At 28.8% G+C, this 27,511-nt stretch overlaps 1 protein-coding gene across 17 annotated transcripts in view; it reads right to left on the bottom strand.

The window, feature by feature from the left end:
* The window catches only part of LOC145242419 (P2X purinoceptor 4-like), a 691,075-nt gene that overhangs the window by 97,636 nt on the left and 565,928 nt on the right, over positions 1 to 27,511 (bottom strand). For all 17 annotated transcript variants that reach the window (XR_013862728.1, XM_080105461.1, XM_080105465.1 and 14 more), the window contains one exon: positions 5,024 to 5,180. Coding sequence is in view for 16 of the 17 variants with exons in the window: in XM_080105461.1 (XP_079961587.1) it covers positions 5,024 to 5,180 (157 nt within the window). In the remaining variant the exon portion in view is untranslated. The remainder of the gene's footprint in view (positions 1 to 5,023; positions 5,181 to 27,511) is intronic.

Raw genomic sequence — 27,511 nt, forward strand, 5'->3', positions numbered from 1 at the left:
TTTTTGCTCTGAAGGATAAATTCTATTTTCTTTGTTTTTTTTTTCTGTATTCCAATTAAGTAAAATAAATTTTCTCTAAAATAAATTTTGTTAATTTTTCCGTTTAGTTTACTATATAATAATTTTATTTAAACCAAAACACGACGGTGTAGACATAAAATATCTCTCCCAAAGTTAGGGAACATATTTGGGAACTACTGACCATAAGTATAAAACTATCTGGTACATTTCAAAACAATAATTCCCTAGGAATCGGAATCGTACTTGGTACCGGAATCGTTAATAAATATTTTTCTGGAATCGGAATCGTATAAAAATTAGGAATCGTCCCAACACTAATATATACATATATATACCTATATATATATACATACATATATATATATACATATATATATATATATATACATATATACATATATATACCTATATATATATATACATATATACATATATATACCTATATATATACATATATATATATATATACATATATATACCTATATATATACATATATATAATATACATATATATACCTATATATATATACCTATATATATATACATATATACATATATATACCTATATATATATATATATATATACATACATGCATATATATATATATACATATACGGTGATTGTCACTTCTTGACAGAAGAATACCATCTTTCCCTTGATGTATTCTAGATTACTCATTCATTTTCATGTATTTTTGAAATATCTTCTTTTTTTTTTATTATATACACATATATACACTTATACGCACATACATACATCTTGAGATGTGATCAAGATGCATCAATTCCTATTTTCTGTGGGAGCGCAGGTGGCTCTTCAGACCATCCCTGCTCTTATACAGTCTGTTGCCACACTTAAACTGAGATTGAGGGATGCCAACTGGTGCTGTTCTACTGTGGACTCTCATATGACGCTTCAGGCCTCCACTCGATTTACAGACCACAGAGCAAACAGAACATCTGTGTCCTGCAATGTTTTCCCCATCAAAGAAAGATTGATCTCCATGTGAACGCTTGTGGCTAGCTAGGCCAGCTCCGGATAAAGTCATTTTACTGCATAAATCACAGGTGTGGTTCTGCATGAAATCCTCCGACAGACCAGATATATCTGACAGATTTTTTTCCGGATATTATGCTTCATTTTTGCATGCTCATATTTTTTCTTCTCAGAACTATCACAGCCATGATAGACCAAGGAACACCACTTTTTACGATCATTGGAAGCACTTTCCCAACTGAACACGTCAATACCAAGAGCTTTAAGATTATCTTTGATGTTATCCTTAAAGCGTTTCCTCGGTTTATGTTGTGGATGCTTTCTTTGTATAATTTCACCATAGAACAGGCGTTTTGGCAATCTATCGTTGTCCATTCTTGTCAGATGTCCAGCCCACCTCATCTGGTTGCATATAATCAACCTCTCGATACAAGGCATGTCAGCCCGCATGAGAACATCCACATCAGGTATAAAAGTGTTCCACCTGATGCCCAGAATGTGTCTCAGGAATTTCTGGTGCATTCTCTCTATAACTTTTATGTGTCTACCATAAGTTGTCCAGGCCTCAGAAGCAGGGATGGTAAAATACAAGATTGATAGACACTGATCTTTGTATGAATACTTATACCCCTACCAGGCCATACTCGCTTCTCTAAGCCACCAAAAAAAAGCCTTAGTGGCACGCTGTATCCTATAGTTGACGTCAGCATCCAGGGTTCCATCCCTGGCGAGAGTACTACCCAAATACACAAATGTGTCAACCATGGCAAGTCTCTGGTTGTTGACAAAAATATTTTGTTCCACATACAAACTACCGGGTGGAGGTGTGAACATGACCTTAGTCTTCTTAAGACTAATAGTAAGCCCAAAAGACGCACAAACCCCCGAAAACAGATCCATGATATCCTGTATATCTCTCTCACCATGAGCCATGAGATCGCCGTCATCCGCATAAAGCAATTCACAAACCAGGTGCTGAAAGGTCCTTGTAGAAGCATGAAAACGACGAAGATCAAAGCCCCTACCTGTGGTTCTGAAACGCAAATAAACACCTAGAGAACATTCCCATAAGGCATACGATAACATAGTTGCAAAATAAATTGAAAAAAGTGTAGGTGCTAGGATATCACCCTGTTTCACACCATTGTCAACCGATATGGGTTCCGATAGGCATCCTTTGAAGTTCAGGCGAGCTTTCATATTAGTGTGGAGCTCCCTGAGTAATCATAGACATTGAGGTGGGCATCCCAACTTCCCCAGAATTATCCAAAGGGCACTTCTGTTCATCGTATCAAAAGCCTTCTATGGAGGTCAGGCGTGAATGAACACCCCATAATTTTATTACACCATATTTCTTCAAACTGAAACATAATTATCAAAGTATACTTACGCATATAGATATGAAAAGTTTTTATTAAAGTTTGTGCCTATTTTCATTCTATGGAGGGCAGGCGCGAACGTAGACCCCACAATTTTATTATACCATCCCTATTTAAGTTAAAACATACTTATCAGAGTATTCTTATGTACATCTATATCAAAAACACTTATAAACGTTTTTTTTTAATTTTTTAATTTTTTATTTCCATACTTTATGGACCAGGTGCGAACGCAGACCCCACAATTTTAATGAACCACCGTTCTGCAGGATCATACATACCAATTCCTGTGTCTCGATATATCTTCTATCATTATATGTAATCAGTTTTTTAAAATAGTCCACCATATAGGAGATTTGTGACCAGACACACACACACACACAAGCAGACATTCAGCTGTATATTATATATATATATATATATATATATATATGAGAACAAGTAGTTAATAAAACATGTTAAAAACACTTTGAAAAAGAGTTAAAAACATATCTAATTTTAAAAAGGAAGCACAAAATAAGTGAACAGTCCTTAATTCCAGGAGTTTCAAAGAAATACTTTCCTTCTCATAAGAGGGTAGGGATTAGCACAATTTGCTTGCAAAAGTATTTAATGAAACTACAAGTAATCTTATTTGGTAAAAAATAGTGATTATAAAATTTTGTTAATAGTTTGAAATATATCAATTACTCTGTGATTGTTCGAAACTTGACAAATATTCGAATAGAAAGCCATTTAAATAGTATTTAAGGTGTAGCGCTTAGGTCCATTTAAAATTATATTCCCTGATATGATGATCATAAAATCTGATTACAGTCGATTTTTATTCCATATTTGCTTAATGTTTCAACAATTCCAAAATGATGTCATTTTCTGTTGCTTATTTTCCGTTGTTTCATTTAATTATCAGTGATGTTTGAAAGTATTTTTCTTGACAAAAATATTTTGTTTAATTCTTCAACATTTTTTGGAACATGTAAATCAACTGCTCTCTTTGAAAAGTTACCTAGAGAATTTATGCAACATTTTAAAAACTTTGTTTTAGAAATGAAATAAATTTGCATCGTATTTTGATATCATCATTTTAGTTTTAGTGATAATTTAAAAACAATAAATATTTATCATTAGTACCAATAATGAAAATTTAAATTAAAAATTTCAAACAATCGGTTTTGGAATCGTAAATTAGGAACACATTTTTCCGATTCTAATGCCTCCAAAAGTTCCAATGTTTTTACATTTTCGGTATAAAATTTCAAATTTTTTGTTAGCTTTTATTTATTTATTTCTTTTTATTTTTCTATTTTTATCCTTACAAAATGCCTGGTATGTGCCGTTCATAAAATAGGGATACATTTTTCCGATTCCAATACCTCCAAAAGTTACGATTTTTAAAAAGATTTTCGGTATAAAATTTAAGATATTTTGTTAGCTTTTATTTATTGTATATATTTTTTCTATTTTCTATTTTTACTCTCTCAAAATGTCGCCCCTGACATGGGGCGCTCATAAAATAGGGACACATTTTTCTGATTCTGATGCCTCCAAAAGTTCCAATTTTTTGCAACCTTTTCAGTAAAAAAAATCCGATTTTTTGTTAGCTATTATTTATTTTTATTTATTTTTTCTACTTTCTATTTTTAGCTTCTCGAAATGCAGTCCCCTGACATGTGCCGCTCGTACAATAGGGACACATTTTTCCGATTTCAATACCTCCAAATGTTCCGATTTTTTAAAAACTTTTCAGTATAAAATTTAAGATATTTTGTTAGCTTTTATTTATTTTTTCTATTTTTTATTTTTATCCCCTCAAAATGCCCCCCCCTGACATGGGCCGCTCGTAAAATGGGGACACATTTTTCTGATTATGATACCTCCAAATGTTATGATTTTTTTACAACATTTCGGTAAAAAAACCGATTTTTTATTAGCTTTTATTTACTTTTTCTATTTTAGCCTCTCAAAATACTGCCCCTGACGTGTACCACTCATAAAATAGGGACACATATTTCTGATTCCAATATCTCTAAAAGTCCCAATGTTTTACAACTTTTTCAGCACAAAATTTCAGATTTTTTATTAGCTTTCATTTATTATTTCTTTTACTCTCTCAAAATGCCGAACCCTGGAAGGTGCCACCCAGTGCAGACCGCCACCTGCCCCGCCCTTGCTATGCCACTGATCTGAATGGTTAATTTAATAGCTATGTGATTTCAAATTTACCATATTTAAATTTGGACTTATGTTTGCAATAGGAGATCAGTTCGTTTTTAGAGTTTATTATATTACTACTTTGAGGGGAAGTAATTATAGTTATAGCTTCGGTTCTGCAGAGGTGACATGACTTAGAGTCTGGAATATAAGACTTAACCTTTTTTAGGATAGTCCATTTAATTGAGAAGGGGCATTGTTAGAATTGTTTTTTTAATTAAAGTGATTAGTTCTTGGTTATTAGAATTTTGGTTGTTTATATATATATATATATATATATTGCTTTAAAATATATTTTTTCTTAAATTTCTGACAAAGATGATCATAGTTCAAATATACATAACAAAAGTAATAGATTTGGTTGGTGCATAAATCTAAGATGCTTATGTGAGCAGATATCAGTGTATTTACTTACAAGAGACAGAAGAGCAAGACCACTGCCAATGTTCAGCATTAAAGGCACAACATTAAATTTCCCGGCTCTTCCTTGAACAACAATAATAAATTGAATTCCATATGCTTTTACCAAGGTCCGTTTCGTCACATTTTCTATCTTATAATAATGGGCATATCTGTAACAAGAAAAGAAAACCTATTGTTATTTTCCTTTACATTCATTTTGCCTCTTTGGGCAGCTCTTATTTCTAATTAGCTACCTTTGCTGGCTCACTATTGCTTTGCAAAGTTCAAAGTATTTTCAGAAACGAACTTTGTGAAATTAAACATGAAACAAAATGTTTCTTATTTATTCCCATAAGCATTAACATTTTGTTAAATTTATTTTTCTTTAATTGTGATCGTAGAGAAAGGTAAGAAGAAATGGACACAAATGATAAATATGCAAGAAATAAAACCAATATTGTGAAATAAATATTTGTTATATTATAATTAAAAATAATAAGGAATGATATTTAAAAAATATCGTTTTTTAAAAATGATATGCATATTAGTTAACATTGTGACTAATATTGTATATACATAAACAGTATATGAAATAGATGGTGTAAAGCTTAGACCAGCATTAGTGTAAGAAATAGGCCCAAATTTTGCATTTATTCATTAAAATAGATAATGCAAAACCAGTCTCTTTGTATTTTATTTTGTGCCTAGCATGTGGCACATTTGGGTAAATAGTCTAATTTCAACTTTATGTTAAAATGTATGAAAAGTAAACTTCCAGCATTAAAGTCGATTTTTCTTTTTACAACAGATTTTTTTTACAAGGTAGTCACCACTTATCAAAGCCCGGAAGCCACTCGGGGATAAGGGTTATTGCGTGTATAGTAATCAATGGAATAGTATCGTAGTAATCGTTAGCATTGGAGATTTGATAAAGTGTCTTACTTAAGGGGACAGTTCATCAGGAATTTGTTTATGTTGGACTTGAAAACATCCAAGTTGTAGTCAGGTGGAAAACAAGCAAACGGAAGAGAGTTCCACAGGCATGCACTTCTAAGAAAGAAGCTTTGTTCATGGAATCTACGTTTTGGTTTTAGCACAGATAAAGAGTGGGGAAATTTTTTTACAGTGGTTTCAGCTAGACGGGAGTTTATCATGAAAGATTGGCGAGATGGGACCAGAGATTGGAGCTCAGACAAGCACTTATCAAGGAAGTAACGATAAAACAAAGACACGCTCGCAATGTCTCTTCTGTGGGAGAGAGGTTGCAGGGAAGAGAAAAAGGCATCCCCACTAAGCCACAAAGTCTATTTTGTACTCTGTCAAGGCAGGATAGGCTGTTTTTAGTAGCTCCTGCCCAGATGTGGCAGCAGTACTCCATCCTTGGACGTACTTGGCTTTTATATAGATAGAGAATTGCATCAGCAGTGAGATATCTTCTGGAGTGGTAGAAGGATCCTACCATTTTTCCAGCGACTTTGGCAACTGACTTGATGTACGTATTCCATTTCAGGTCAGAAGTAAAGGTCAAGAAGCTTATCAAAACATGGGGCCTCCTCTAGATGAGAGCCATCCATTTCAATTGGTGCCAGATGGGGATCAGAGCGTTGATGATGTAAGGCTCCTAAGCTTGGTTTTAGATGCATTAAAAGTAACCAGCCACCTCTTCCCCCACTGTACCACACTCTCATGATCAGAGAAGAGAGAATCAGAGAAAGCTTTGTCATTTACAGCCTTAGATGTGTTAGCATAGATGTCAACAAATGATTTAAGTATGTGTTTTGGGAGATCATTGATGTAGATCAGGAAGAGAGTTGGACCCAGGATGAACCCCTGCGGGACTCCAGCATTAATACTGTGGGCCTCTGATTTCTGCCCATCAACCACTACTCTTATGACCCTATCAGAGAGAAATGATTTAATGATTGAGAAAACATTTCCAGTTATACTGTAGCTGGAACTCTTGTGAAGTAGGCCTTTATGCCATACCTTATCGAAGGCCTTCAATATGTCAAGAGCAATTGCTCTAGAAAGGAAGCCTTTGTCAAGAGATTCACTAATCCTATGAGATATAACCATTAGCATATCTGCTGTAGATCTGGCAGAACGGAAACCATATTACATGTCACTAAGAAGTGTATTTCTGCTGAGGTGGTTGACTACTTCTCTATTTAATATGGATTCCAGCAACTTACTCATGACACACGGGAGACTTATTCCTCTGTACTGCGAGGGAGATGACTTATCACCTGAATTCTTAAATACAGAGCATACTGATGAGGTTTTTCAGGGTATTTTTATTTTTTTTTTACATGGGGGTCACCTCTTATCAAGGCCGGAAGGCCACTTAGGGATAAAGGTTGTTGCGTGTACAGTAATCAATGAGATAGTATTGTAGTAATCATTAGTATTGCGGGTTTTGATAGAGTGTCTTACTTAAGGGAGCGGTTTGTCAGGAGTTTGTTTATGTTGGACTTGAAGACGTCCGAGTTGTAGTCAGGTGGGAAATAGGCAAGCAGCAGAGAGTTCCACTGGCGTGCAGTTCTAAGAAAGAAGCTTTGCTCATGGAATCTACGTTTGGATTTAGGCACAGATAAAGAGTGGGGAAAATTATTGACAGTAGTTTCAGCCAGACAGGTGTTTCTCGTGAAAGATTGGCAAGGGGGGGACGAGGGATTGGAGCTCAGACGAGCACCTGCCATGGAAATAGCGATAAAACAAAGACAGGCTTGCAACGTCTCTTCTGTGGGAGAAGAGGTTGCAGGGAAGAGAAAAGGGCATCCCCACTAAACCACGAAGTCTATTTTGTATTCTGTCAAAGCAGGATAGGTTGTTTTTAGTAGCTCTTACCCAGATGTGGCAACAGTATTCCATCCTTGGACGTACTTGGCTTTTATAAAGATAGAGAATTGCATCAGTAGTGAGATATCTTCCGGAGCGGTAAAAGGATCCCACCATTTTCCAGCGTCCCTGGCAACAGATTTGATGTACATGTTCCATTTTAGATCAGGAGTAAAGGTCAAACCCAGAAGCTTGTCAAAACATGGAGCCTCTCTAAGATGGGAGCCATCCATTTCAATTGATGCCAGATGGGGATCAGAGCGTTGATGATGTAAAGATAGAAGCTTGGTTTTGGATGCATTAAAAGTGACCAGCCACCCCTTCCCCCATTGTACCACGTGCTCAAGATCAGAGGAGAGAGAATTAGAGAGAACTTTGTCATTTACGGCCTTTGATGTGTTGCCATAGATGGTCGTGTCATCAGCATCGATGTCAACGAATGATTTAAGTATGTGTTTTGGGAGATCACTGATGTAGATCAGGAAGAGAGTTGGACCCAGGATGAACCCCTGAGGGACTCCAGCATTAATACTGTGGGCCTCTGATTTCTGCCCATCAACCACTACTCTTATGACCCTATCGGAGAGAAATGATTTAATGATTGAGAAACCATTTCCAGTAATACCGTAGCTGGAAATCTTGTGAAGTAGGCCCTTATGCCATACGTTATCGAAGGCCTTCAATATGTCAAGAGCAATTGCCCTGGAAAGGAAACTTTTGTCAAGAGATTCACTAATCCTGTGTGATATAACCGTTAGCACATCTGCTGTAGATCTTGCAGAACGGAAACCATATTGCATGTCACTAAGAAGGTTGTTTCTGTTGAGGTGGTTGACTACTTCTTTATTTAATATGGATTCCAACAACTTACTCATGACACACAGGAGACTTATTGGTCTGTACTGAGAGGGAGATGACTTTTCACCTGAATTCTTAAATACAGGGCATACTGATGAGGTTTTCCAGGGTGTTGGAAAGCACTTCTCCTTAAGGCAACGCTTAAACAGTTTTGTAAGTATGGGGGCAAGTTCTGGTTGGAGCTTTTTCAGCACTATAACTGGAATGCCATCAGGGCCATTTGCTTTACTGGAATCAAGGTTCTTGATTAGCTTGGCGACCTCACACACAGATATTTGTATGTTGCATAGCGTGTTGTCTGTTATAGGAGGAAATACAGGGAGTTGATGGTCATTGTCGCATAGGGTAGAATTAGCTGCAAAGTTCTTGGCAAATAGTCTGGCCTTGTCTGATGCTGACGAGATGACCTCAGGTCCATTGATGATAGTTGGGATAGAACGCACACTTCTGTTCAAGATCCTGTTTGCTATTTGCCAGAACTGGTGGGAACCAAGCCGCTGCTCAGCTACTTTGGATTTAACAGACTGAGCATATAGCTCTCTTGCATGTTTTATTAGTCTTTTACAGTGGTTGCTGGCAGTCCTGAAAGCAGCTTTAGTCTCAGTACATCTATTACGTTGGTAGCTATGGAAAAAGTGATTTCTGTGCGCGATGGCAGCAGCACATTCTGGGAAGAACCATGGCTTGCTGTTAGGTTTTTGTTAGAATTTTTTAGATGGTATGAATCGGTCTATGCCTATAATTAACCATTCGGTCAGGTCTGATACTATAGAGGACACATCCTTTTTAAACATGGAATGCAGAGGTAAATCAAATATGAATGTACAAAGCTATCCCAGTCAGCCATAGAGTATCGATATACAGTATGGTGGAGAGGTACGTCTGAAGACTTATTACATTTTATTTTTATCTTAACTGCTACAACAGAGTGGTCAGAGGAGATAGAACGGAACATGAACACAGCTCAGGGGAAGTTGTGAGGAAAAGGTCTAGAAGGCTTGCATATTGACCGGGTGTATCAGGCACATGGGTGGGTTCATGAACAATGAGTGAGGTCATAGGCAATGGCAAAAACGTGACAAAACCTCCCCTCATCATCGGTTTTATTTGAGTGGGTCAACCGTTCCACATTATGGACATTGAAGTCACCGCAAATGTGAATGTTAGCCGAAGGATGAGCAGACAGGATGTGGTCAATTTTCTCAGATATGCTCTTAAAGATAGTAACTCCACTGTTGTGGGGGGCAATAGAGGGCAAATATAAATGTAGTGGTGTAAGCTAGTGCAACCCGAAAGCATATATAAGGTAAATTAGGGTCTCCTCTGGAGATATCCCTACCACATGGAAAGCCATCTTTGATGTAGGCACATATTCCATGCCCATGGCGATCTTGGGGGTCAGATTTAGATGTTAAGTTGGAGTAACCTTTAATTATGAATTCGTCTAGAGAAGTGCTTGGCCCTATGCCAGTTTCACTTAGAAAGAATATGTCCGGTTTCGTCTCCTGTAATTGTGTTTCAACCTCTGGAAGGTTGGAACGTAGACACCTGATGTTGGAGAAGGAGACCTGGTAGTAGGCGTCTACGTTGGTGGATGGGGTTCTAGGTTTATTCGTGTTTCCTTTTTGGAAATTTGTCATGATTGAGGTTGTGGGGTTTGTGGAGCAGATTGGTAGACTTGGTTGGAGCAGGACAGAGAGGGAAAGTAAGAGAAAAAGACAAGAAATTTTTAGTATGGCATCAGGAGGCCCTACCAGAAACTACTGTATGGTCCAGAATCCATTCAACAAATGGCAATACAGCAGCCCCAGTATTTTGCACCTGCTGATAGGACGGCCTCCTTAGTGGTTAATCCAAGGTTTGGGTCCCTGACTATCAGGCAGGTAATGTCAGCCCAGATGAAACGTTTACCTCCAGCACCCTTACTAGTGACATGACCACAAGGATAGACATAGAAATAGAAATTTTCCAACATCTCAGGCTACTCTTTACAAAGTACTACCGACCTGGAAAAGAGCACTTCTCCTTAGGGCAATGCTTAAACAGTTTTGTAAGTATTGGGGCAAGTTCTGGTTGGAGCTTTTTCAGCACTATAACTGGAATGCCGTCAGGGCCAGTTGCTTTACTGGAATCAAGGTTCTTGATTAGCTTGGCGACCTCATGCACAGATATTTGTATATTGCATAGCGTGTTGTCTGTTGTAGAAGGAAATACGGGGAGTTGATGGCCTTCATCGCATCAGGTAGAATTAGCTGCAAAGTTCTTGGCAAATAGTCTGGCCTTGTCTGATGCTGGCGAGATCACCTCAGGTCCATTGATGATAGTTGGGATAGAACGCACGCTTCTGTTCAGGATCCTGTTTGCTATTTGCCAAACTGGTGGGAACCAAGCCGCTGCTCAGCTACTTTGGATTTAACGGACTTGCATTTTTTATTACTCTTTTACAATGGTTTCCGGCAGTCCTGAAAGCAGCTTTAGTCTCAGTGCATCTATTACATTGGTAGCTATGGAAAAAGTGATTTCTGTGTGCAATGGCAGCAGCACATTCTGGGAAGAACCATGGCTGACTGTTAGGTTTTTGTTAGAATTTTTTCGATGGCATGAATCGGTCTATGCCTACAATTAACCATTCGGTCAGGTCTGATACTATAGAGGACACATCCTTTTTAAACATGAAATACAGGGGTAGATCAGATATTCCAGTACGGAAGCTATTCCAGTCAGATGTAGAGTATCGATATACAGTATGGTGGAGAGGTACGTCTGAAGACTTTTGTTTTTATCTTAACTGATACAATCGAGTGGTTGGAAGACAGAACGGAACATGAACATAGCTCAGGGGAAGTTGTGAGAAAAAGGTCTAGAAGGCTAGCATACTGACTGGAAGTATCAGGCACACGGGTGGGTTCGTGAACAATCTGGGTGAGGTCATAGGCAATGGCGAAATCATGACAGAACCTCCCCTCATCATCTGTCTTGTTCGAGTGGGTCAGCCATTTCACATTGTGGACATTGAAGTCATAACAAATGTGGATGTTAGCCGAAGGATGAGCAGACAAGATGTGGTCAATTTTCTCAGATATGCTTTTAAAGATAGTAACTTTGCTGTTATGAGGGCAATAGAGAGCAAATATAAACGCAATAGTGTGAGCAAGTGCAACCCGGAAGCACATATAAGGTAAATTAGGGTCTTCTCTGGAGATATCCCCACCACACGGAAAGCCATCTTTAATGTAGGTACATATATCATGCCCATGGCGACCTTGGGGGTCAGATTTAGATCTTTTGTTTCATGCATAATCAGTTAACAACTGTTTGACCCCAAATAATTTAAATTGCCACCAAATAGTCCCTTCATGAAGCATGAAGGGAGTACTGCAGTAGGAGTCAGAATATAATTCATACAACCTGGCCAAGGAGTTGAGCAGCAAGATGCTTGTTAATATTATATTTAAATTTCTGCAGTTGTGTACTGTTGGAGAAACAGGGAGTAGGAAAAGAATTCCAAAAGGCAGGTTTGATAAAAGAAATTCTCAGGATAGAACATCTTCTGGTCTAAGCACATTCTATAAGATAGAGTTTTGCTCTGATAGCTCATTAGGGAGATACTTGAAGATTTAAGACTTTCATTCTCTTTTCTGGGACATTTTTTATTATACACTTTTAATTTTTATGTAGATCTCTAATCTTTCTCTCTCTAGATAAGAAATATAAACATTAGCAACACACACGTACTCCTGAATTATATTTTCTAAAGAATAAAATTGAATAAAGTTTATTTTTACAAGAATGTTTAGACATTTACCTAGCGAATGAGCATGAAAAAATATATGAAAAATCGCGTTTATTATTTTTTTTAAATCCAATTTTTACACCGCGTATGAAGTTGGCTTCCTTTTTTTTTCTTAAACGAAAGTGGCTTTGTTTGAGAAAATTGTGCTTGGCGTACTCGTGAATTATTTTTTCTAAGGAATAAAATTGTAAGATTAAAATTAAAATGAAAACCGTGAAGATTATTTGAACATTGAAGGTTTTAATTAAAATAAAGATTAAAATTAAAATGAAAACTGTGAAGATTATTTTATAATTGTAAGGTGTAAATTAAAATAATTGTAAAATAAAAATTAAAACTGAAGATTATTTGAACATTGTAAGGTTTTAATTAAAATAATTGTAAAATAAAAATGTAACCTGTGAAGATTATTTGATAATTGTAAGATTGAAATTAAAATAATTGTAAAATTAAAATGACAACTGTGAAGATTATTTGATAATTGTAAGATTGAAATTAAAATAATTGTACAATTAAAATGAAAACTGAAGATTATTTGATTATTGTAAGGTTGAAATTAAAATAATTGTAAAATTAAAATGTAAACTGTGAAGATTATTTGATAATTGTAAGGTTGAAATAAAAATAATTGTAAAATTAAAATGTAAACTGTGAAGATTATTTGATAATTGTAAGATAGAAATAAAAAAATTGTAACATAAAAATGTAAACTGAAGATTATATGATAATTGTAAGATTGAAATTAAAAGAATTGTAAAATTCAAATGAAAACCGTCAAGAGTGTTTATAATTGTAAGGTTGAAATAAAAATAATTGTAAAATAAAAATGGAGACTGTGAAGATTATTTGATAATTCTAAGGTTGAAATTAAAATAATTGTAAAATTAAAATGAAAACTGAAGATTATTTGATAATTGTAAGATTTAAATTAAAATAATTGTAAAATTAAAATGAAAACTGAAGATTATTTGATAATTGTAAGATTTAAATTAAAATAATTGTAAAATTAAAATGATAACAGTCAAGATTATTTGATAATTGTAAGGCTGAAATTAAAGTCATCGTAAAATTTAAATGTAAACTGAAGATTATTTGATAATTGTAACGTTGAAATTAAAATAATTGTAAAATAAAAATGTAAACTGAAGATTATATGATAATTGTAAGATTGAAATAATAATTGTAAAATTAAAATGTAAACTGAAGATTATTTGATAATTGTAAGTTTGAAATTGAAATATCATTAAAATTAAAATGTAAACTGTGAAGATTATTTGATAATTGTAAGGTTGAAATTAAAATAATTGTAAAAGTAAGACGATACTGTGAAGTTTATTTGATAATTGTTAGGTTAAAATTAAAATACTTGTAACATTAACAGTAAAACTGCGAAGATTATTTGATAATTGTAAGGTTGAAATTAAAATCATTGTAAAATATAAATGAAAACTGTTAAGATTATTTGATAATTGTAAGATTGAAATCAAAATAATTGTAAAATTAAAATGAAAACTGAAGATTATTTGATAATTGTAAGGTTGAAATTAAAATAATTGTAAAATTAAAATTAAAACTGTGACGATTATTTGATAATTGTCAGATTGAAATTAAAATAATTGTAAAATTAAAATTAAAACTGAAGATTATTTGATAATTGTAAGATTGAAATTAAAATAATTGTAAAATTAAAATGTAAACTGTGAAGATTATTTGATAATTGTCAGATTGAAATTAAAATAATTGTAAAATAAAAATTAAAACTGAAGATTATTTGATAATTGTAAGATTGAAATTAAAATAATTGTAAAATTAAAATGAAAACTGAAGATTATTTGATAATTATAAGGTTGAAATTAAAATAATTGTAAAATTAAAATGAAAACTGTGAAGATTATTTGATAATTGTAAGGTTGAAATTAAAATAATTGTAAAATTAAATTAGAAACTGTTAAGATTATTTGATAATTGTAAGGTTGAAATTCAAATAATAGTAACATTAAAATGAAAACTGTGAAGATTATTTGATAATTGTTAGATTAAATTTAAAATAATTGTAAAATTAAAATGTAAACTACGAAGATTATTTGATAATTGTAAGATTGAAATTAAAATAATTGTGAAATTAAAATGTAAACTGAAGATTTTTTGATAATTGTAAGATTGAAATTAAAATAATTGTATAATTAAAATGAAAACTGTGAAGATCATTTGATAATTGTAAGGTTGAAATAAAAATAATTGTAAAATAAAAAGTAAACTGTGAAGATTATTTGATGATTTAAATGTTGAAATTAAAAAAATTGTAAAATTAAAATGAAAACTAAAGATTATTTAATAATTTTAAGATTGAAATTAAAATAATTCTAAAATTAAAATGTAAGCTGTGAAGATTATTTGATAATTGTAAGATTGAAATCAAAATAATTGTAAAATTAAAATGGAAACTGAAGATTATGTGATAATTGTAAGGTTTAAGTGAAAATAATTGTAAAATTAAATTATACACTGTGAAGATTATTTGATAATTGTAAGATTGAAATTAAAATAATTTTAAAATTAAAATGTAAACTGAAGATTATTTGATAATTGTAAGATTGAAATTAAAATAATTGTAAAATTAAAATGGAAAGTGTTAAGATTATTTGATAATTGTAAGATTGAAATTAAAATAATTGTAAAATTAAAATTAAAACTGAAGATTATTTGATAATTGTAAGATTGAAATTAAAATAATTGTAAAATTCAAATGAAAACTGAAGATTATTTGATAATTGTAAGGTTGAAATTAAAATAACTGTAAAATTAAAATGAAAACTGTCACAATTATTTGATAATTGTAAGGTTGACATTAAACAAATTGTAAAATTAAAATGAAAACTGTGACGATTATTTGATAATTGTAAGGTTGAAATTAAAATAAATGTAAAATTAAAATGTAAACTGAAGATTATTTGATAATTGTAAGGTGGAAAGTAAAATAATTGTAAAATTAAAATGTAAACTGTGAAGATTATTTGATAATTGTAAGATTGAAATCAAAATAATTGTAAAACAAAAATGAAAACTGTGAAGATTATTTGATAATTGTAAGGATGAAATAAAAATTATTGTAAAATTTAAATTAAAACGTTGAAGATTATTTGATAATTGTAAGATTGAAATCAAAATAATTGTAAAATTAAAATGAAAACTGAACATTATTTGATAATTGTAAGGTTGAAATTAAAATAATTGTAAAATTAAAATGAAAACTGTAGAGATTATTTGATAATTGTAAGATTGAAATTAAAATAATTGTAAAATTAAAATGAAAACTGTAGATTAATTGATAATTGTAAGATTGAAATCAAAATAATTGTAAAATTAAAATGTAAACTGTGGAGATTATTTGATAATTGTAAGACAAAAATAAAAAAATAATTGTAAAATTAAAATGAAAACTGAAGATTGTTGAATAATTGTAACGTTGAAATAAAAATAATGTTAAAATTAAAATGTAAACTGTGAAGATTATCTGATAATTGTAAGATTGAAATGAAAATAATTGTAACATTAAAAGTAAAACTGTGAAGATTATTTGATAATTGTAAGATTGAAATTAAAATAATTGTAAAATTAAATGTAAACTGAAGATTATTTGATAATTGTAAGATTGAAATTAAAATAATTGTAAAATTAAAATGGAAACTGTGAAGATTATTTGATAATTGTAAGATTGAAATTAAAATAATTGTAAAATTAAAATTAAAACTGAAGATTATTTGATAATTGTAAGATTGAAATTAAAATAATTGTAAAATTCAAATGAAAACTGAAGATTATTTGATAATTGTAAGGTTGAAATGTAAATAACTGTAAAATTAAATGTAAACTGTCACAAGTATTTGATAATTGTAAGGTTGACATTAAAAAAATTGTAAAATTAAAATGAAAACTGTGACGATTATTTGATAATTGTAAGGTTGAAATTAAAATAAATGTACAATTAAAATGTAAACTGAAGATTATTTGATAATTGTAAGGTTGAAAGTAATATAATTGTAAAATTAAAATGTAAACTGTGAAGATTATTTGATAATTGTAAGATTGAAATTAAAATAATTGTAAAATTAAAATGAAAACTTTGAAGATTATTTGATAATTGTAAGATTGAAATTAAAATAATTGTAAAATTAAAATGTAAACTGTGAAGATTATTTGATAATTGTCAGATTGAAATTAAAATAATTGTAAAATAAAAATTAAAACTGAAGATTATTTGATAATTGTAAGATTGAAATTAAAATAATTGTAAAATTAAAATGTAAACTGTGAAGATTATTTGATAATTGTCAGATTGAAATTAAAATAATTGTAAAATAAAAATTAAAACTGAAGATTATTTGATAATTGTAAGATTTAAATTAAAATATTTGTAAAATTAAAATGATAACAGTCAAGATTATTTGATAATTGTAAGGCTGAAATTTAAGTCATCGTAAAATTTAAATGTAAACTGAAGATTATTTGATAATTGTAACGTTGAAATTAAAATAATTGTAAAATAAAAATTAAAACTGAAGATTATTTGATAATTGTAAGATTGAAATTAAAATCATTGTAAAATTAAAATGGAAACTGAAGATTATTTGATAATTGTAAGGTTGAAATTAAAATAATTGTAAAATTAAAATGTAAACTGAAGATTATTTGATAATTGTAAGTTTGAAATTGAAATAATGTTAAAATTAAAATGTAAACTGTGAAGATTATTTGATAATTGTAAAATTAAAATGTAAACTGTGAAGATTATTTGATAATTGTCGGATTGAAATTAAAATAATTGTAAAATAAAAATTAAAACTGAAGATTATTTGATAATTGTAAGATTGAAATTAAAATAATTGTAAAATTAAAATGAAAACTGTGACGATTATTTGATAATTGTCAGATTGAAATTAAAATAATTGTAAAATTAAATGTAAACTGAAGATTATTTGATAATTGTAAGATTGAAATTAAAATAATTGTAAAATTAAAATATAAACTGTGAAGATTATTTGATAATTGTCAGTTCGAAATCAAAATAATTGTAAAATTAAAATTAAAACTGAAGATTATTTGATAATTATAAGGTTGAAATTAAAATAATTGTAAAATTAAATTAGAAACTGTTAAGATTATTGTATAATTGTAAGGTTGAAATTCAAATAATAGTAACATTAAAATGAAAACTGTGAAGATTATTTGATAATTGTTAGATTAAATTTAAAATAATTGTAAAATTAAAATGTAAACTACGAAGATTATTTGATAATTGTCAGATTGAAATTAAAATAATTGTAAAATTAAAATGTAAACTGAAGATTTTTTGATAATTGTAAGGTTGAAATTAAAATAATTGTAAAATTAAAATGGAAACTGTGACGATTATTTGATAATTGTAAGGTTGAAATAAAAATAATTGTAAAATTAAATGTAAACTGAAGATTATTTGATAATTGTAAGATTGAAATTAAAATAATTGTAAAATTAAATGTAAACTGAAGATTATTTGATAATTGTAAGATTGAAATTAAAATAATTGTAAAATTAAAATGGAAACTGTGAAGATTATTTGATAATTGTAAGGTTGAAATTAAAATAATTGTAAAATTAAAATGAAAACTGAAGATTATTTGATAATTATAAGGTTTAAATTAAAATAATTGTAAAATTAAATTAGAAACTGTTAAGATTATTGTATAATTGTAAGGTTGAAATTCAAATAATAGTAACATTAAAATGAAAACTGTGAAGATTATTTGATAATTGTTTGATTAAATTTAAAATAATTGTAAAATTAAAATGTAAACTACGAAGATTATTTGATAATTGTCAGATTGAAATTAAAATAATTGTAAAATTAAAATGTAAACTGAAGATTTTTTGATAATTGTAAGATTGAAATTAAAATAATTGTAAAATTAAAATGAAAACTGTGAAGATTATTTGATAATTGTAAGGTTGAAATTAAAATAATTGTAAATATAAATGTAAACTGAAGATTATTTGATAATTGTAAGATTGAAATTAAAATAATTGTAAAATTAAAATGAAAACTGTGACGATTATTTGATAATTGTCAGATTGAAATTAAAATAATTGTAAAATTAAAATTAAAACTGAAGATTATTTGATAATTGTAAGATTGAAATTAAAATAATTGTAAAATTAAAATATAAACTGTGAAGATTATTTGATAATTGTCAGTTCGAAATCAAAATAATTGTAAAATTAAAATTAAAACTGAAGATTATTTGATAATTATAAGGTTGAAATTAAAATAATTGTAAAATTAAATTAGAAACTGTTAAGATTATTGTATAATTGTAAGGTTGAAATTCAAATAATAGTAACATTAAAATGAAAACTGTGAAGATTATTTGATAATTGTTAGATTAAATTTAAAATAATTGTAAAATTAAAATGTAAACTACGAAGATTATTTGATAATTGTCAGATTGAAATTAAAATAATTGTAAAATTAAAATGTAAACTGAAGATTTTTTGATAATTGTAAGGTTGAAATTAAAATAATTGTAAAATTAAAATGGAAACTGTGACGATTATTTGATAATTGTAAGGTTGAAATAAAAATAATTGTAAAATTAAATGTAAACTGAAGATTATTTGATAATTGTAAGATTGAAATTAAAATAATTGTAAAATTAAATGTAAACTGAAGATTATTTGATAATTGTAAGATTGAAATTAAAATAATTGTAAAATTAAAATGGAAACTGTGAAGATTATTTGATAATTGTAAGGTTGAAATTAAAATAATTGTAAAATTAAAATGAAAACTGAAGATTATTTGATAATTATAAGGTTTAAATTAAAATAATTGTAAAATTAAATTAGAAACTGTTAAGATTATTGTATAATTGTAAGGTTGAAATTCAAATAATAGTAACATTAAAATGAAAACTGTGAAGATTATTTGATAATTGTTTGATTAAATTTAAAATAATTGTAAAATTAAAATGTAAACTACGAAGATTATTTGATAATTGTCAGATTGAAATTAAAATAATTGTAAAATTAAAATGTAAACTGAAGATTTTTTGATAATTGTAAGATTGAAATTAAAATAATTGTAAAATTAAAATGAAAACTGTGAAGATTATTTGATAATTGTAAGGTTGAAATTAAAATAATTGTAAACTTAAATGTAAACTGAAGATTATTTGATAATTGTAAGATTGAAATTAAAATAATTGTAAAATTAAATGTAAACTGAAGATTATTTGATAATTGTAAGATTGAAATTAAAATAATTGTAAAATTAAAATGGAAACTGTGAAGATTATTTTATAATTGTAAGGTTGAAATTAAAATAATTGTAAAATTAAAATGGAAACTGTGACGATTATTTGATAATTGTAAGGTTGAAATAAAAATAATTGTAAAATTTAATGTAAACTGAAGATTATTTGATAATTGTAAGGTTGAAATTAAAATTATTGTAAAATTAAAATTAAAACGTTAAAGATTATTTGATAATTGTAAGATCGAAATCAAAATAATTGTAAAATTAAAATGAAAACTGAAGATTATTTTATAATTGTAAGGTTGAAATTAAAATAATTGTAAAATTAAAATTAAAACTGTGACGATTATTTGATAATTGTCAGATTGAAATTAAAATAATTGTAAAATAAAAATTAAAACTGAAGATTATATAATAATTGTAAGGTTGAAATTAAAAGAATTGTAAAATTCAAATGAAAACCGTCAAGAGTGTTTATAATTGTAAGGTTGAAATAAAAATAATTGTAAAATAAAAATGGAGACTGTGAAGATTATTTGATAATTCTAAGGTTGAAATTAAAATAATTGTAAAATTAAAATGAAAACTGAAGATTATTTGATAATTGTAAGATTTAAATTAAAATATTTGTAAAATTAAAATGATAACAGTCAAGATTATTTGATAATTGTAAGGCTGAAATTTAAGTCATCGTAAAATTTAAATGTAAACTGAAGATTATTTGATAATTGTAACGTTGAAATTAAAATAATTGTAAAATAAAAATTAAAACTGAAGATTATTTGATAATTGTAAGATTGAAATTAAAATCATTGTAAAATTAAAATGGAAACTGAAGATTATTTGATAATTGTAATGTTAAAATTAAAATAATTGTAAAATTAAAATGTAAACTGAAGATTATTTGATAATTGTAAGTTTGAAATTGAAATAATGTTAAAATTAAAATGTAAACTGTGAAGATTATTTGATAATTGTAAAATTAAAATGTAAACTGTGAAGATTATTTGATAATTGTCGGATTGAAATTAAAATAATTGTAAAATAAAAATTAAAACTGAAGATTATTTGATAATTGTAAGATTGAAATTAAAATAATTGTAAAATTAAAATGAAAACTGTGACGATTATTTGATAATTGTCAGATTGAAATTAAAATAATTGTAAAATTAAAATTAAAACTGAAGATTATTTGATAATTGTAAGATTGAAATTAAAATAATTGTAAAATTAAAATATAAACTGTGAAGATTATTTGATAATTGTCAGTTCGAAATCAAAATAATTGTAAAATTAAAATTAAAACTGAAGATTATTTGATAATTATAAGGTTGAAATTAAAATAATTGTAAAATTAAATTAGAAACTGTTAAGATTATTGTATAATTGTAAGGTTGAAATTCAAATAATAGTAACATTAAAATGAAAACTGTGAAGATTATTTGATAATTGTTAGATTAAATTTAAAATAATTGTAAAATTAAAATGTAAACTACGAAGATTATTTGATAATTGTCAGATTGAAATTAAAATAATTGTAAAATTAAAATGTAAACTGAAGATTTTTTGATAATTGTAAGATTGAAATTAAAATAATTGTAAAATTAAAATGAAAACTGTGAAGATTATTTGATAATTGTAAGGTTGAAATTAAAATACTTGTAAAATTAAATGTAAACTGAAGATTATTTGATAATTGTAAGATTGAAATTAAAATAATTGTAAAATTAAATGTAAACTGAAGATTATTTTATAATTGTAAGATTGAAATTAAAATAATTGTAAAATTAAAATGGAAACTGTGAAGATTATTTGATAATTGTAAGGTTGAAATTAAAATAATTGTAAAATTAAAATGGAAACTGTGACGATTATTTGATAATTGTAAGGTTGAAATAAAAATAATTGTAAAATTAAATGTAAACTGAAGATTATTTGATAATTGTAAGATTGAAATTAAAATAATTGTAAAATTAAATGTAAACTGAAGATTATTTGATAATTGTAAGATTGAAATTAAAATAATTGTAAAATTAAAATGGAAACTGTGAAGATTATTTGATAATTGTAAGGTTGAAATTAAAATAATTGTAAAATTAAAATGAAAACTGAAGATTATTTGATAATTATAAGGTTTAAATTAAAATAATTGTAAAATTAAATTAGAAACTGTTAAGATTATTGTATAATTGTAAGGTTGAAATTCAAATAATAGTAACATTAAAATGAAAACTGTGAAGATTATTTGATAATTGTTAGATTAAATTTAAAATAATTGTAAAATTAAAATGTAAACTACGAAGATTATTTGATAATTGTCAGATTGAAATTAAAATAATTGTAAAATTAAAATGTAAACTGAAGATTTTTTGATAATTGTAAGATTGAAATTAAAATAATTGTAAAATTAAAATGAAAACTGTGAAGATTATTTGATAATTGTAAGGTTGAAATTAAAATAATTGTAAAATTAAATGTAAACTGAAGATTATTTGATAATTGTAAGATTGAAATTAAAATAATTGTAAAATTAAATGTAAACTGAAGATTATTTGATAATTGTAAGATTGAAATTAAAATAATTGTAAAATTAAAATGGAAACTGTGAAGATTATTTTATAATTGTAAGGTTGAAATTAAAATAATTGTAAAATTAAAATGGAAACTGTGACGATTATTTGATAATTGTAAGGTTGAAATAAAAATAATTGTAAAATTAAATGTAAACTGAAGATTATTTGATAATTGTAAGGTTGAAATTAAAATTATTGTAAAATTAAAATTAAAACGTTAAAGATTTTTTTATAATTGTAAGATCGAAATCAAAATAATTGTAAAATTGAAATGAAAACTGTGAAGATTATTTGATAATTGTTAGGTTTAAATTAAAATAATTGTAAAATTTAAATGTAAACTGAAGATTATTTGATAATTGTAAGGTTGAAATTAAAATCATTGTAAAATTCAAATGTAAACTGAAGATTATTTGATAATTGTAAGGTTGAAATTAAAATAATTGTAAAATTTAAATGTAAACTGTGAAGATTATTTGATAATTGTAAGATTGAAATTAAAATAATTGTAAAATCAAAATGTAAACTGTGAAGATTATTTGATAATTGTAAGATTGAAATTAAAATAATTGTAAAATTAAAATGAAAAATGTAAAGATTATTTGAAAATTGTAAGGTTGAAATTAAAATCATTGTAAAATTACATTAGAAACTGTGAAGATTATTTTATAATTGTAAGGTTGAAATTAAAATAATTGTAAAATTTAATGAAAACTGAAGATTATATGATAATTGTAAGATTGAAATTAAAATAATTGTAAAATTAAAATGGAAACTGTGAAGATTATGTGATAATTGTAAGGTTTAAATGAAAATAATTGTAAAATTAAATTATAAACTGAAGATTTTTTGTATAATTCTAAGATGGAAATTAAAATAATTTTAAAATAAAATGTAAACTGTGAAGATTATTTGATAATTATAAGATTGAAATTAAAATAATTGTAAAATTAAAATGTAAACTGAAGATTATTTGATAATTGTAAGATTGAAATTAAAATAATTGTAAAATTAAAATTAAAACTGAAGATTATTTAATAATTGTAAGGTTGAAATTAAAATAATTGTAAAATTTAAATGAAAACTGTGAAGATTATTTGATAATTGTAAGGTTGAAATTAAAATAATTGTAAAACTAAAATGAAAACTGTGAAGATTATTTGATAATTGTAAGATTGAAATTAAAATAATTGTAAAATTAAAATAAAAACTGTGAAGATTATTTGATAATTGTAAGATTGAAATTAAAATAATTGTAAAATTCAAATGAAAACTGTCAAGATTATTCGATAATTGTAAGGTTGACATGAAAAAAATTGTAAAATTAAAATGAAAACTGTGACGATTATTTGATAATTGTAAGGTTGAAATTAAAATAATTGTACAATTAAAATGTAAACTGAAGATTATTTGATAATTGTAAGGTTGAAATTCAAATAATTGTAAAATTTAAATGTAAACTGTTCAGATTATTTGATAATTGTGAGATTGAAATTAAAATAATTGCTAAATTAAAATGAAAAATGAAGATTATTTAATAATTGTAAGATTGAAATTAAAATAATTGTAAAATAAAAATGAAAACTGAAGATTATTTGATAATTGTAAGGTTGAAATAAAAATTATTGTAAAATTTAAACGAAAACGTTGAAGATTATTTGATAATTGTAAGATTAAAATCAAAATAATTGTAAAATTAACATAAAAACTGTGGAGATTATTTGATAATTGTAAGGTTGAAATTAAAATAATTGTAAAATTAAATTAGAAAGTGTGACGATTTGATAATGTGAAGATTGAAATCAAAATAATTGTAAAATTAAAATGAAAACTGAAGATTATTTGATAATTGTAAGATTGAAATTAAAATAATTGTAAAATTAAAATGTAAACTGTGAAGATTTTTTCATAATTGTAAGGTTTAAATTAAAATAATTGTAAAATTAAATTAGAAACTGTGAAGATTATTTGATAATTGTAAGATTGAAATCAAAATAATTGTAAAATTAAAATTAAACTGTGAAAATTATTTGATAATGTTAAGATCGAAATTAAAATAATTGTAAAATTGAAATTAAAATAATTGTAAAATTAAAATGTAAACTGAAGATTATTTGATAATTGTAAGATTGAAATTAAAATAATTGTAAAATTAAAATGTAAACTGTGAAGATTATTTGATAATTTAAAGGTTGAATTTTTTTTTTTTTTTTACATAGGCATCACCACATTATCAAGGCCCAGAGGCCACTCAAGGATAATGGTTTAAGAGTGTACAGTAGAAATTGGACAATATAGTAATCATTAGTAATGAAAATTTGGTAAATTTGATAACTTATATGGAACGGCTCATCAAGAACTTATTTACTTTAGACTTGAACACAACCATATTGTAGTCAGCCGGAAAGCAGGAAAACGGAAGACAATTCCACAGGCGTGCAGTTCTAAGAAAGAAGTTTTGTTCATGGAATCTACGATTAGGTTGAGGCACAGATAAAGAGTGGGGGGGAATTATTGATAGTGTTTACAGCTAGACGAGTGTTTCTTGTGAAAGTTTGGCGAGGGGGGACCATAGATTGAAGCTCAGTCGAACACTTTCCATGAAAATAACGATACATCAGTGACAAACTCGCAACATCTCTCCTGTGAGATAGAGGTTGCAAGGAGGAGAAAAGGACATCTCCTACGAGGCTACAAAGTCTATTTTGAACTCTTTCAAGGCAGGACAAGTCCTTTCTAGCAGCTCCTGCCCAGATGTGGCAACAGTATTCCATCCTTGGACGTACCTGGCTCTTATATAGATAGAGAATAGCATCAGCAGTGAGATATTTACCGGATCGATAGAAAGATCCCACCATTTTTCCAGCGGCCTTGGCAACAGATTTGATGTACGTGTTCCATTTAAGATTAGGAGTAATGGTCAAGCCCAGAAGCTTGTCAAAACTTTAGGCCTCCTGAAGACGAGAGCCATTCATTTCAATTGATGCCAAATGTGGATTAGAATGTTGATGATGTAAAGAGAGAAGCTTGGTTTTAGATGCATTAAAAGTAACTAGCCACTCCTTTCCCCATTGTACTACGTGCTCAAGATCAGAGGAGAGAGAATTGGAGAGAACTTGGTCGTTTACTGTCTTAGATGTGCTACCATAAATGGTAGTGTCGTCAGCATAAATGTCTACAAATGATGTAAGGATGTGATTTGGAAGACCATTAATGTAGATCAGGAAAAGAGTTGGGCCCAGGATGGACCCCTGAGGGACACCGGCATTAATACTGTGAGCTTCTGATCATGGCCCCTCAACTACTACTCATATGAACCTATCAGAAAGAAATGATTTAATAATTGAGAAGACATTTCCAGCTATACCATAGCTAGCGATCTTATGAAGTAAACCTTTATGCCACACCCTATCAAAGGCTTTAGATATGTCAAGAGCAATTGCCCTAGAAAGATTGCCATCGTCGAGAGATTTGCTAATCCTATGCGATATAACTGTAAGCACATCTGCTGTAGATCTAGCAGAACGGAAACCATACTGAGTGTCACTAAGAAGGTTATTTTTGTTGAGATGGTTGATTACTTCTGTATTTAACACAGATTCTAGCAACTTACTCATGACGCACAGGAGACTTATTGGCCTGTACTGAGAGGGGGATGAGCGATCACCTGAATTCTTAAATACAGGGCATACTGATGAGATTTTCCAGGGAGATGGGAAACTATTCTCCTTAAGACAACGTTTAAACAGTTTTGTAAGTATTGGGCGTTAGTTCAGGTTGAAGTTTTTTGATTACTATAATTGGAATACCGTCAGGGCCAGTTGCTTTACTGGAATCAAGGTTTTTGATTAGCTTGGCAACATCACGTACAGATATACGTATATCACATAGCGTGTTTTCTGATACAGGAGGAAATATTGGGGGTTGGTGGCCTTGGTCGCAAAGGGTAGAATTAGCTGCAAAGTTCTTGACAAAGAGTTTGGCTTTGTCTGATGCTGACGAGATTACCTCAGGTCCATTGATAATAGTTGGGATGGAGCACACGCTTCTGTTCAGGATTCTGTTTGCTATTTGCCAAAACTGGTGGGAACCAAGCCGCTGCTCAGCTACTTTGGACTTAACAGATTGAGCATACAACTCTCTTGCGTTCCTTATTACTTTCTTACAATGGTTGCTGGCAGACCTGAAAACGGCTTTAGATTCCATACATCTATTACGTTTGAAGCAGTGGAAAAAGTGATTTCTGTGCGCAATGGCAGCAGCACATTCTGGAGAGAACCATGGCTGGCTGTTAGGTTTTTGCTGAAACTTTTTAGAGGGTATGAAATGGTCAATACCTACAATTAACCATTCAGTCAGGTCTAATAATATAGAGGACACATCCTTTTTAAACATGGAATGCAGAGGTAGATCAGATATAAATGTACGGAAGCTATCCCAGTCAGCCTTAGTGTATCGATATACTGTACGATGGACAGGTACGTCTGGGGACTTATTACATTTCATTTTTATCTTAATTGATACAACAGAGTGGTCGGAAGATCCAAGAGGCGACAGAACAGAAACTGAACATAGTTCAGGGCAAGTTGTGAGAAAAAGGTCTAGTAGGCTCGCATACTGGCCGTCATTGTCGGGCACACGGGTGGGTTCCTGAACAATCTGAGTGAGGTCATAGGCAATGGAGAAATCATGACAGAACCTCCCCTCATTATCGGTCTTGTTTGAGTGGGTCAACCATTCGACGTTGTGAACATTGAAGTCTCCACATACGTGAATGTTAGCTGAAGGATAAGCAGATAGGACTTGGTCAATTTTCTCAGATATGCTTTGAAAGATAGTAACTCCGCTGTTGTGGGGGCGATAGAGAGTAAATATAAATGCAGTAGTGTGAGCTAAAGCAACCCGGAAGCACATATAAGGTAAGTTAGGATCTTCCCTGGAGATGTCCCTCCCACATGGAAAGCTATCTTTAATATAGGCACATATTCCATGCCCATGGCGATCTTGGGGGTCAGATTTAGAAGTTAAGTTATCCTGTAATTGCAAACTCTTCCAGGGAAATAGCCTGTCCAATGCCAGTTTCACTTAAAAATAAAAGGTCTGGTTTAGTCTCCTGTAATTGGGTTTCAACCTCTGGAAGGTTAGAAC

This window comes from Euprymna scolopes, chromosome 21, assembly GCF_053919585.1.
Source record: "Euprymna scolopes isolate OS-2025 chromosome 21, ASM5391958v1, whole genome shotgun sequence".
NCBI classification, from domain to species: Eukaryota; Metazoa; Mollusca; class Cephalopoda; order Sepiida; family Sepiolidae; genus Euprymna; species Euprymna scolopes.